At 41.1% G+C, this 12,716-nt stretch overlaps 1 protein-coding gene across 1 annotated transcript in view; it reads right to left on the reverse strand.

The window, feature by feature from the left end:
- Window positions 1-941: 941 nt before the first annotated feature.
- Window positions 942-12,716, reverse strand: part of LOC145395265 (glutamate receptor ionotropic, kainate 3-like) — a 110,426-nt gene continuing 98,651 nt past the window's right edge. The window contains exons 7-8 of the mRNA XM_080268946.1: window positions 1,610-1,739; window positions 942-980 (exon numbers count right to left, since the gene is read on the reverse strand). Of these exons, the coding sequence (XP_080125072.1) occupies window positions 942-980; window positions 1,610-1,739 (169 nt within the window). The remainder of the gene's footprint in view (window positions 981-1,609; window positions 1,740-12,716) is intronic.

Raw genomic sequence — 12,716 nt, forward strand, 5'->3', positions numbered from 1 at the left:
CATTATACTCTCATCAGCTATAGTACTCCTGTGGCCAGAAGAGGCAATGAAAAAAATATCTACAGGAACACCACAAAGACGGACAGCACTGTCGCAGCCAGACCAGTAGAATGTGTAACCCTTGCTACTGATCTGGCCATGGTTGGACCGCCTAACCTCAGATGATGCAACAATGCCAGTATCCAGTTGGTCTAATTCTTTTAACAAGCAGCTGATCGTCCTCCGAGCGCCTTAGAACATTCCAGTCCCAACCCAAAGTGCCTTCTGCGATTAGAGATTCTGGCTGGTGTGTTCTCTCAACGTTCATTTTGAACAGGACGAGACTAAAGGATCCAGCTGTTGGGGTCCTGAAGGTTTTGTCCAACATTCTTCGCAATTAGTGCCAGCCTGGCAGGACCTAGATAGTCCTGCCCCACCAACGGACGATTTCCTTCAACTAAGCACAAAAAAACTATTAACCAGAAAATCACTAAACTTGCCTGGCGAGTCCCCCCCCCCCCCACTAGCAACAATCGGACAGATATATTTCTCTCGAGACAGAAAATATGAACCATGAAACAGCTAATCTTGCGTAATGAGAATTTCCCTTTTTTAATTCCTACCACCAGACGATTTTACTTGGCTCACGAATGAAAATTAGCAATGATTGGAGAAACTGCCCTCCTCATGCTAGTCATTTTTTTTTTTTTTTTTTTTAACTCGAGAAAGGAAACTGACCTTGACTGAAGACATTGCCCCAATTCTTTGTACCTGGAGACGATTTGACTCAACGGAACAAACATAACTAACTTCCCTTGCCTTTGCTACCACCGAACGATATTATGGAGCTCATCCCTCTCCAAAGAAGAAGGCAGGCTTAGGATTAAAGTCTATCGACTCCACAAAGTTCAGTAAGGCAGGCAGTTATTTTCTTGCAAGTCATAATTCCCAGAATTCGAATCTCAACTATCGAATTTACATGCAGGTCCCCAGCCGTATTCCTGAGTGAACAAGAAAATGAGGTAAAACAAAGTCAGTCTAAGAACCCAACCAGCCACCCCTCCGGTTCTTAACCCAGAGATAAAGGAAGCTGTCAGTTGCTTTACCCAGAGTCATACCCAGCATCACCCTGTCTTTCCAGAGTCTTACCCATCCTCACCCTGCCTTACCCAGAGTCTGACCCAGTCTCACCCTGTCTTATCCAGGGTCTTACCAGTCTCACCCTTTCCTATCCAAAGTCTTACTCAGTCTCACTCTGTCTTACCCTGTTGTCCTACTCAGCCCTACCCTGTCATCCAAAGTCTCGCCCAGTTTTACCCTCTTGTCTTATCCACCCTGATCCTGTTGTCCTACCCAGTCTTAACCTATCTTATCCAGAGTCTTACCTATTCTTACCCAGTCTTACTCTTTCATCTCACCTAGTCTTACCCTGTCTTACCCAGTCTTACTCTGCTGTCTCACCGAGTATTACACTGTTGCCTTACTCTCTCTCACCCAGAGTCTTACGCAGTCTTACCCGGTCTTACCCTGTTTCTTACCCAGTCTTTCCATCTAACCCAGAGTCTTAACCAGTCGTACCCAGAATATTACCCAGTCTTACTCATTCTTACCCAGTCACACTCAGTCTTACCCAGAGTCCCTTCATGTTGTATGGTTCATTGACAGTAATGGAGGTTGGTGCACGCAGGCAGGCTGTCATGTTGGTTAGCTCCTCACCAAGCCAGTTGCTGTACAGGTCGTGTTCCACCACTGATTGTATCCTGCAACCACAGGACACAAATGTTAAAATGTAGTGGTGAGAACACACTGGAATGGAAGGCTGTGACTGTACACTTGTGTAATAATAAAAGTATGTAAAGGGATAACAAAAAATATCCATCCATCCACTATCCAACCTTTTTCTGTCCCATTAAGACCGTAGGGACCCGGGACTAGACTACCTACTTCTGATACTTAACGCAAGGGTAATAAGCGTCACTCGTCCCTGAGTGGCATCACGTGCCACTAATGCGATCCTTGCGGGTCCCATCATGTTGGAGCACCTTATCCCACTAAAATCCTCACCAAGCACGTTTTACACTCGATCAAAAACATTATCTTTACACAGGTGATCAAGGGTTTCACACTGAACACTTTGTTTTCCTTAGGCGAATGTTTCTGAATGAAATGATTACATAATATGCTGCATAATGCTCTTTCTTCATGTCGTATTGATAAGATTACTAGCTATGTACAACTGTGAGTAGTTGTTTGAGAATATTTTCAAACGTCTTCTCCACTGTTTCAGAATGTAAAGATGAAGGTTGTAAAGCAAGTATTTTTAATGAGTGTGGATGTCATTCAGTACAACTGACTGTAGCTTAGACACAGATCAGTTACCAGTACTATACTTTTTCACTTAACGTGGCTTGAAATTATCGTAGGCTTACAATTATCATCTCTCCAGTCAGTGCTTAACAGTGACAAGAGATGAATGCTGTGATGCTGTTCAGTCAACTCGCTCATATGTCGGCCAATTGGTCGACACTTAAAACGACGCAATGGAGATTCGTGGTATAGGGTATACAGCGCCTAAGGGAAAAACAGGTTAAGATCGACACTTTCCCCAGAGTCACCATAATGACCTCTCAAGTCTACCCTAACTCCCTCAAACTTGTCTTAAAATTTATGAACCAAACAATGATAAACAATGATAAACACACGGTAATAAAACTTGACCTGAAGCAGGGAGGTAGACTGGCTTGCTGTGTGGGCAGATTCAAGGCTGGCAGAGGCAGTTAATACTCCTTGGTACGGTTGCCTTGCCGCTCCTGCTCCCTCTTGTGTTGCTGTTGTTGCTCTGCCTCCAAATGGAATCCCTCTAAGTCAGCTGTTGACAGCTGACTCTTCATCATCATCATCATTACCAACATCCATAGTCTGCACCTGATTTCCCTGTAGAGGTGACTAGTTAAGTCGGATAAAGTAGCGAGTGATTAGAGGTTGTGTTGACCTGTTCACTTTCTGTATGTGTGACTCTTTATAATATCGCACATATTTGTCAGTATTCGCAAGAACTCAACCTCCTTCTCTAATGGTATTTCATGAAACATAGCTTGTTCTTTAAGAGTGTCGGTGGCAGACAGGATTGTGTTCAAAGCATTCATACTGTACAAACGTTGTGCTTCGATTTAATTTTATCTTGGGACTGGTGGTTGGGCCTGTTCAAGGCAGTGTTGGGCTTCAAATCTTTCCATCGCAGCCTCCTGAGTCTCGAGCTCAGCCCCCACATCATCAATGACCTCCAAGATCTTTATAGTCACTGACTTCCCACATGTTAGCCTCCTTGCAGCTGAGGCTGCCTTCTGTCACTACATCTGGACACTGAACCAGTGTCAGTCAATCAGAGGCGTGGAACTAATGCCTGCTTTTTTTTTTTTTCAGAAATAGGTGACACCAGTCGAATTTGCACTAATGTCACTTGTAGCTCACTCGCCATTTTTTCCAGTTTAGTTTCAATATCCAGTCATTCATAATTTCCACCAGTGCTAGAATCAATAGGCACTGGGTCAGACTCACCTGTGTATTAGTTATGTAAATCATCTCTGCCTGAGATTTCTGTAAGTACTTGAGAAGAGTCGGTTTGAGTACGAAGATGGCTGTGCAGCATTCGTTGGATTGTTAAGCTACAACAATCTTCGCGTCATTTGGCTGAATTAGGGAGGTTGTCCTAGAGGGATAAATCATGACGTGGATGCAACTACCCACCAGGAAAGTCAGTGCCTGTGTATATTGTTGGTTAAAAGAAGGATCTTGAAAGAAATTTCCGACTCTTTATGCTTCCTGTAGACCTCCGCCACAAAGTGACTGTCAAACAGTCAAGACGGACACTTCATGTCATCCATCTATATTTACTGTATTACCAATAAGTTCTTGATTTCTTTGTGTGACACAGGTTGTTGAAGCAACGAGGATGATTAGTAGTGGTGACCCTTGAATGGTTGAGGGCAAACATTAAAGAGATGCGTGTCTGGTTGGCCTTTCATCCATATGCCTGATGTTGTTTGGAGACGATGTTGGAACATGGCACGGCCTTCCAAAACTGTACTGTCTAAGCCAGGTTGTTAATCTGGTTGCCAAGGTACCCTCCTCTGCGATACCTGCTTTTAAAAATCCAACAGAACTCAGTTGCTACTGTTTCATCAGTGCTGCCTTTCTCATCCATTATCCTCACTTTACCAAAGAATTAATCCAGTATCAGAATGCCTTAAATTCCGGCTATTGTTGACTTACAAATTTACCCCAGCTGCATGGAATGCTTTCAGCATCTGTCGGTTATACATAGAGGCGATGAGTACTTATTCATTCTCCCTGCGTATGATGCAGAATGTCAGGTACCAATCATCATGGCCGCGCCAGACATCCTTACTTTCCAGTCCATCGTCGAGGCCCTTAACCGTAGATAGGATTCCCCCCCCCCCCACGCCTTTGTAGTTCATTCTGAAGATGAATTCATTCACGCTGAAGTCCTTGGCAAAGTCGTACTTCCTTTTCCTAGCTCAACACTTCGTATAATCTTGATCATCTGCTCCTGGTTGAAGGGCATTTGTGCCTCTCTTTCGGTGTCCGGAGGAGTTGTGGTGGAGGGACAAGCTGCAGTTCTGGCTACAACTCGCATCAGGCTTAAGCTGCACGCCGCACTCCTCTGGCTGTAGCAGCTTTGTCAAGGCCACGCTGTGGTGATGTGTAGCAGTAAAGTAGCATCGTTGGCTTGTGGGTGCATAGTGAGCTACTGCTCAGTCATGTGCCTAGTGCTAAAGCAGATATGCTCACACAGTGACAGATAATGCCATATTTGTCCACATTTGATCCAACAATCCATGTCGTCTTGGATATAGCAACGTTGTGATAACTTTGAGGGCCTAACAAGTGCTTTCACTTTATCTATCTATATATCTATCTATCTGTCAGTCTGTCTATCTATACCTTATCTATATCGATCTGTATCTATCTCTCTATATCCACATCAATCGATCTATCTGTCTATCTATTGTATATATATATAGATAGATAGATAGATAGATAGTTATATATATATATATATATATCATTATCATCATCATCATCATCATCATCAGCCACTGCATATGACCCACGAGGGAAAGCAGATATCTTTGCCAGTACCTTTGCCAGAAACTATACCATAGACGATACCAGCCAGAATGTCCCAGTACTGGAACTTGATTCTCCCGAAATTGGCCCACTTAAAATAGAGACAAGATACGTAAAATCCATCCTAGACAGTTTACCTACCAACAAAGCTCCAGGCCCAGATGGAATTCCGCCAATTGTTTTGAAAAAGTGTTCCCCTGAACTTGCCTCTGTCCTAGCTAAATTATTCAGACTATGCATACGTACTTCTTTATTCCCAAATTCATGGAAAGAAGCCAATATCCACCCAGTTCCGAAGAAAGGAAGTTCGTCTGACCCCTCCGATTACAGACCCATAGCTGTCACATCTTCTCTTGGTAAGGTATTTGAAACTTTAATTAATAAGCTCATTGTTAAACATCTTGAATCCAACAACTTATTTAGTGATAGACAATATGGTTTTCGCCACGAAAGATCCATCATTGACATACTCAATCTCCTAACTCATACCATCCATCAATCAATTGATCTTTTTGGAGAAACTCATGCAGTAGCTCTTGATATCTCTAAAGCTTTCGACAGAGTATGGCACCATTCCCTGTTGTCCAAACTCCCTTGCTATGGACTAACGTCTTTTGTTCCTTTGATTTCTTCATATCTTAGTGACAGGAAAATAAGAGTAAAAGTAGATGATGTATATTCCAATTTCCACTCAATTAACGTCGGCGTGCCGCAAGGATCAGTTCTGATGCCAACCCTATTTCTGGTTCATATTAATGATCTATTATCTGTCACCCACAATCCCATTCACTCATATGCAGATGACTCAACACTACCTAGTTCATTCACACTCAGACACCCATTTACAAAGTCTAATATCTCTACCTCTCAACTCAGTACAGCCATCTCCATAAATCAAGATCTATCTACGATCAGTGAATGGGGACAAAACAGCCTTGTCTCTTTTAATGCTAGTAAAACTAAATATATACAGTTTACTAACAGACAGATATTGCCAGATTCGTATATTACCTTCAGTGCTACTAATATTCCCATCTCCAAAAGTATTGAAAGTCTTGGCATCTCACTTAACAGTGCCCTCAGCTGGACCTCTCATGTCAGATCACTTGCTAAAACCGCCTCAAAGAAACTTGGATTATTGTACAGAGTCCGTAACTTCTTCGCTGATGAGCAGTTAGCTATAATTTATAAGAGTCATGTGCGCTCTCAGCTTGAATATTGCTCACCCTTGTGGAATGGTTGTGGAGAGGTTGCATTAAGACAACTAGACAAAATTCAGAACAAAGCTGTTAGAATCATTAACAACCCTGTCATTACATATAAACTACCTCCCCTACAAGTAAGAAGGAATGCTGCCTCCCTTGCATTATTTACAGATATTTTTTGGCAAATACTCAGACGAAGTTGCGTCCATGGTGCCACCTCTCCATGCCTTCCCTCGTGCTACACGGGCATCTGGTAGCGCTCATGACTGGAATGTCATTCAGCCATATTGCAGAACTTCTGCCTATCATAATTCTTTCATTTCCCGAACTGCATCTCTCTGGAATTCGCTTCCTCAGAGTTGTTTCCCTCCAAATTTCAACCCACAGCTGTTCAAGTCTAACTGTTACAGATATTTTATGAATGGAGGACGCCAGTAATCTGGTGTATGGATTGCATTTTTTTTTTACTCATTTGTTTTTCCTTCCTCCGTTCTGTTACTTATAAAAAAAAAAGTCCACTGCTAAACAAAGGCCTCCTCCAACCTTTTCCACGAATTCCTTGACTGAGCCAATCTCTGCCGTGTTTTCTCTTCAAATTCTTTTTCTCATCTCTCCACCTTCTGTCTGGCCCTTTTCTTCTACGCTTACTATCCCCTGGGGTCCAGTCAGTCAACCTCTTGCTCCCTTGTTTATCCCTTATTCTTGTTACGTGACCTACACACCTCCATTTCTGTTCTTTTATAACTTTTATAATGTCTTTGACTTTAGTCTGCTCTCTCACCCAAGTTGGTATTCTCTCATATAGATATTCCCAACACTAACCTTTCTATTGCCCTTTGAGTACGGATTAGTTGATTTTCCAACGATTTGGTCCATTTCCAGGTCTCACAACCGTACGTCATAGATGAAATTATACATTCGTTATATTCTTCTCGTTTCATTTATAATGGCTATGTACTTGTCATGATATATCTATGTTTACCGAAAGCTTTCCATGCAAATGTTATAAGTCCTTTTACTTCACTATCATGGTCTTTCGTTAATTTTGGTATTTGCCCCAAGTAATTGTACTCCTCGACTTCTTCAAGTATTTCTTCGCTTATTCGGATGACGCTCTTTGGTGTATTTGGATTAAACATTCCATTGGTTTTACTCCGGTTCATCTTTAGCCGTACTTTGAGACTGTCTCTGTTCAGGTCATTTAATATTTTTTGGAATGTCTCCTCTGTTTCTGAGATTAAGACAATGTCATCTGCAAATCTTAAATGGTTTAGATTTTCTTCATCTATGTTTAGTCCTTTTGTTTTCACAGGCTAACTTTCTGGAAACTTTCTAGGCATGCTGTAAATAATTTTGATGAAATTGTATCTCCCTGACGCACGCTCTTCTCGATCTTAATTTGATCAAAGTCTTTTTGTAATTCACCTGTACCAGTTCCTTCTTGATATATGTTTTCGAGCAGTTTTACAGTGTTCTCATATGCTCCTTGTTCTCGCAGTGAATTCATAAGTGCTGTGCACTCCACTGAGTCAAAAGCCTTTTCGTAATCAACAAAACCTAAGCATAATGGTTCATTATATTCTGCAGTTTTCTCAATTTGTTGATTCATTGTATGTAGATGATCAGTATTCGAATAACCGCTTTGAAATCCTGCCTGTTCACGAGGTTGATTTTCTTCCAAGTTAGTTGTTACTCGTTTCGTAAGGACTTTAGAAAAGAGCCTGTAAATAACTGAAAATAAGATAATGGGTCGATAGTTACTATACCTTGTTTGACTAACCAGTCTAGCTGAGATGTATGGGGCGAGTAGGGTGTGTTTGAATCTCGGCTGCTGATTGGCCGCCGATGATGTAAAACTACAGCTCGTCTTATTTTATCAAATATATATTTAATTTTGTAATTGCCTGCATTATAAGCACCCAGTTTAAATATAGAATAATTTCAGAAGCTAAAGAGGTGAAAATTAGCTTTAAAAGTTTAGTTATCAAAGTAAATTAAAGTTGATTATAAAGTTTTATAAAACGATGAGTGAGGTTTGAAGTAAATTATCCATCCACTGTGTACACCTACGTCCGCATGTTGCAATGCATCCATTCACGGTGTACACGTACGTCCGCATGTTGCACGACAATACATGACTGCATTTACTTCAATGACATCATCTGCGGCCAATCAGCAGCCGAGAATCAAACACACCCTACTTGTACCATACATCTCAGCTGCACAGGTCAATAAGATAGACTATAACATCTTTTGAGAAGCCTTTTTTTTTTTTTCTTTTTTTTTAGCTTTTGCATTACACCATGTTTTAGGAATTTTCTTCTATTTTATACTCGGAATAAATAAGTGGGCAAGCCTATTTTGTACTTCTACTCCCGCATCCAACAGTAAATCTGCTACTATTCCATGTTTTCCTGGGGCTTTCCCTTGTTTCATATTGTTGAGAGAAATATTTGCCTAGTCTGGCGTTACCTCCGGTATTTCACTTGCGTCAAATGAAAAGTTAGCCAATAGTACTATTGACTTTGATACATCCAGTTCTTTGTAAAATTCTTCAGCTCTCTTCACTATCTAATCTCTGCCTTTACTGACCTCATGGGTTTTGTCTTTCATTGTTATTATTTGTTGCTTTCCTAGTGCCATTTCACTTCGGACCTGTTTCAGAATTTTTCCATTTTTTATGGTTTCTTTGTTCTGGTCCATGTTTTTTTTTTCCTTCTCTCTGTTTTTTGTTTATAAGCTTAATTAACTGCCCTCGTTCTACTTCATTATTTTTTTGTTTTTACTTCCATTCCCTTTCTTCATTTCATGAGATCAAATGTCTTTTCAGAATACTTGTTGTGTTGGTTGTATTAGCTTTCCCTACTACCTCCGCTGATTTTCTTAGCACTTTTGTTACTCTGTCATTTAACTCATCAGTATCACACTCGACGTTACTTAGAGCTTGAAATCTGTCCATTATTTCTAAATGAAAAGCTGCTTTGTTTTCGCTTGCTTTTATCGGGCATATCTTTCTATTATCAATAATCTTTTTTTCACTTGTGAAACTGAATTTGGCTGTGCAACCCACCATTCTGTGGTCACTTCCTGTATCTTCTTTGTTGATAACCATAACATTTATGATCGTGTTATTCCTATTTCCTATTATGAATTCAATTTCATTCTTTGTTTCGCCATTTGGTCTTCTCCAGTTCCATTTTTTCCCTGTTCTTTTGTAAAAGAATATGCTCATTATTCTCGTGTTATATATTTCAGCAAAATTTACCACCATTTCTCCCCTTTCATTCCTTTCTCCCACTCCAGATTTTCCCTTTCATGACTCATATTTTTCTATTTGCCAACTTTTGCATTGAAGTCTCCCATGAGTATAGTATATGTGGTATTTTCCTTTTCAGTAACCTACATGTCGTCATAAAATGTTTCTATTTCTTCACATGAGCTTAGAGAAGTCGGTGCACATACTGGTATTACTTTCAGAGTGCATTTTTTGCATAGTCTAATTACAATCCATGCTGCTCTGCCAGATACACTGCTGAATTTAACATTGTTCTCTGTATGATTTCTGTTAATTAGGAATCCTACACCATTAACTCATTCATTATATATATATATATATATATATATATCATCATCATCATCCGGACCTCCTTTCCCACCCAAGGGCAGGGTGAGGAGTACCAAGATATATATATATATATATATATATATATATATATATATATATATATATATATATATATATATATATATATATATATCATCATCATCCGGACCTCCTTTCCCACCCAAGGGCAGGATGAGGAGTACCAATGTCTAGACAGCCCAAAATTGTCCAATCCAATGGGCCACGCTTCCATTCACTCATAATTGAAGCCCCCGGAATCCTGGCTCTATCGGATACGCCAAAAACATTCACCACGTTCTGTAGCTTCACATATCGTATCCGACAGAGTCAATCCAGACACTACCACGTTAAAACGGGGTGCCAAAAATCCCTGATTATGCACATCTCCTCACAAAATTCATCCAGCCAGCTCGATCTCCTGTCAGGTCCCTAGCCTCACCGACTTCCAAACCTCTCTTCCTCACACATTCATCCACCATATCTCTTCACCTTCTCCTTGGCCTACCTTGCCTCCTCCCTCCTTCGAATTCGCTCAGATATACCTTCTTCACCACTCTATTGTTATCCATTCTCTCCACATGACCATACCATCTCAGTACACTGTCTTCAATTCTGGTGTCCCCCGACTTCCTCACTCCGCATCTTTCACGAATCACATTATTTCGTATCCTATCCACCCTCTGTACTCCACATACATTCCTCAGCAGTCCCATCTTCACTGCTCTTACTCTTGAATATTCATTTTCATGCCACACCATAGTCTCACATCCATATGTTAAAGTTGGCACTAACACTCCCTGATGTAAGCCTCGTGCTGCTGCAACACTCAAGCCTCTGTTTCTTATCAAGGCCTTCATTGCACCAGCTACTTTTCTTCCTTGTGTCACTGATTTCAACTTCTTTTGCACATTTTCCTCTCTTTTCTATCACTGTACCCAGGTATTTGACCTCTCTCACCAATTCCAGTCTCTCTCCATTCACTGTTACATTGCACTGGGAGTCACCTTCTCTCTCAATAACCATCACTTTACTCTTTTCTACATTTACTCTCAAGGAACGACGCTTACAGGCATCAGCTAAACTCTGCACTTGCCTACCAAGTTCTTGTCCGGTACTTGCAAGCAGTACTGCATCATCAGCATACAACAAATTTGAGATATTCCATCCATCACCATTCATTACCAATGCCACCCCTCTCTTCATTACTCGTGTTTTCACTTCTCTCATCACCCCATCCATATATACATTGAACAACCATGGGGACATCACACAACATTGTCGCACGTCCACACTGACTGTGAACCATTCACTTAGATGCCCATTAACCCTTACACATGCTTCACGACCATCATAAAAACTCTTGACGGCACCTAACAGCTTACCCTCTACACCGTACATGCGCAAAACTTTCCACAATCCTTCTCTGTCCACTTTGTCATATGCTTTTTCCAGATCTATGAATGCCATAAACACCTTATGGTCCTTCTCACAAGCCTTCTTCACTATCTGTCTCACTGCAAATATTTGGTCCATACATCCTCTGCCACTCCTAAAGCCACCCTGTTCATCACTCACTAGGACTTCTGATATCTCTCTTACTTTCTCTATAATAATTCTTCCATATACCTTCCCTACCACACTCAGGAAGCTTATGCCATGATAATTCTTGCACTCACTTCGTTCACCTTTATTTTTGTACAGGGGTACAATCACAGCCTTTTTCCACTCTGCAGGCACAGTTTCACTCATCCATGCCTTCTTACATATCTCCAACAAGCACTTCATTCCATTCTCTCCACTACCTTTAAGCATCTCTGCATACACCTCATCAACCCCAGCTGCTCTCCCATTTTTCATCCGCTTCACAGCACTCTTCACCTGTGCGAGTGTCACGTCTACTGGCAGTGCATTCCTTCTCTGCACACCCCCAAAACCAATCATGTTTACAGCTGCTCTGCTCTCTCTATCCCCATTCATCAGGCTTTCAAAATATTCTTTCCATCTGGTCCTTACTTCATCTCCATGGGTTAATAATCTACCACCTGCATCCTTCACACCATCCCCTTTCTTACCGCTTTCACTTCTACATTTCCGTACCTCTTTCCAGAATAACTTTCTATTTTCAGAGTTGTTCGCGTATATATATCATCCAATCCTACATAGCCTCGTGAGGAGCATAGGAGCCCGCGGCTAGGCAAGTTGGTCGTGACATTTAAGATGAGTGACCAGCGTCACACACTCTTGAGTGGCATTACGTGAGCAATAAACCCCAACCACCCCTTGGTATAAGCTTTCACCGGCTCAGTCCGATTGGAGCGCCGTAATTACCCACGAAACCACCAGGCGCCAAAATTTAGTTATATGGTTGCCACCCAGCGTAGTAACCATATAACCAAATTTTGGCATCTGGTGGTTTAGTGGGTAATTACAGCGCTCCAGTCAGATTGTGCCGGTGAAAGTTTATATCCAAGGAATGGTTGGGGTTTATTGCTCACGTAATTTCACACAGGGATGAGTGAGGTTGGTCACTCATCTTAAATTTCAGGACCAACTTGCCTAACCCCGGGCTCCTGCGCTCCTCTTACATACATACTGTATATATATATATATATATATATATATATATATATATATATATATATATATATATATATATATATATATATATATATATATATATATTGTTACGGAACAGAGAAAGATAACGTACACTTTAAGTGAGAATACTAAGAGTCACTACTGTCCCGTAAAGTTCC

The sequence above is a fragment of the Coenobita brevimanus genome, chromosome 30, assembly GCF_032717465.1.
Source record: "Coenobita brevimanus isolate Jiangsu-jjx chromosome 30, ASM3271746v2, whole genome shotgun sequence".
In the NCBI taxonomy this organism is placed as follows: Eukaryota; Metazoa; Arthropoda; class Malacostraca; order Decapoda; family Coenobitidae; genus Coenobita; species Coenobita brevimanus.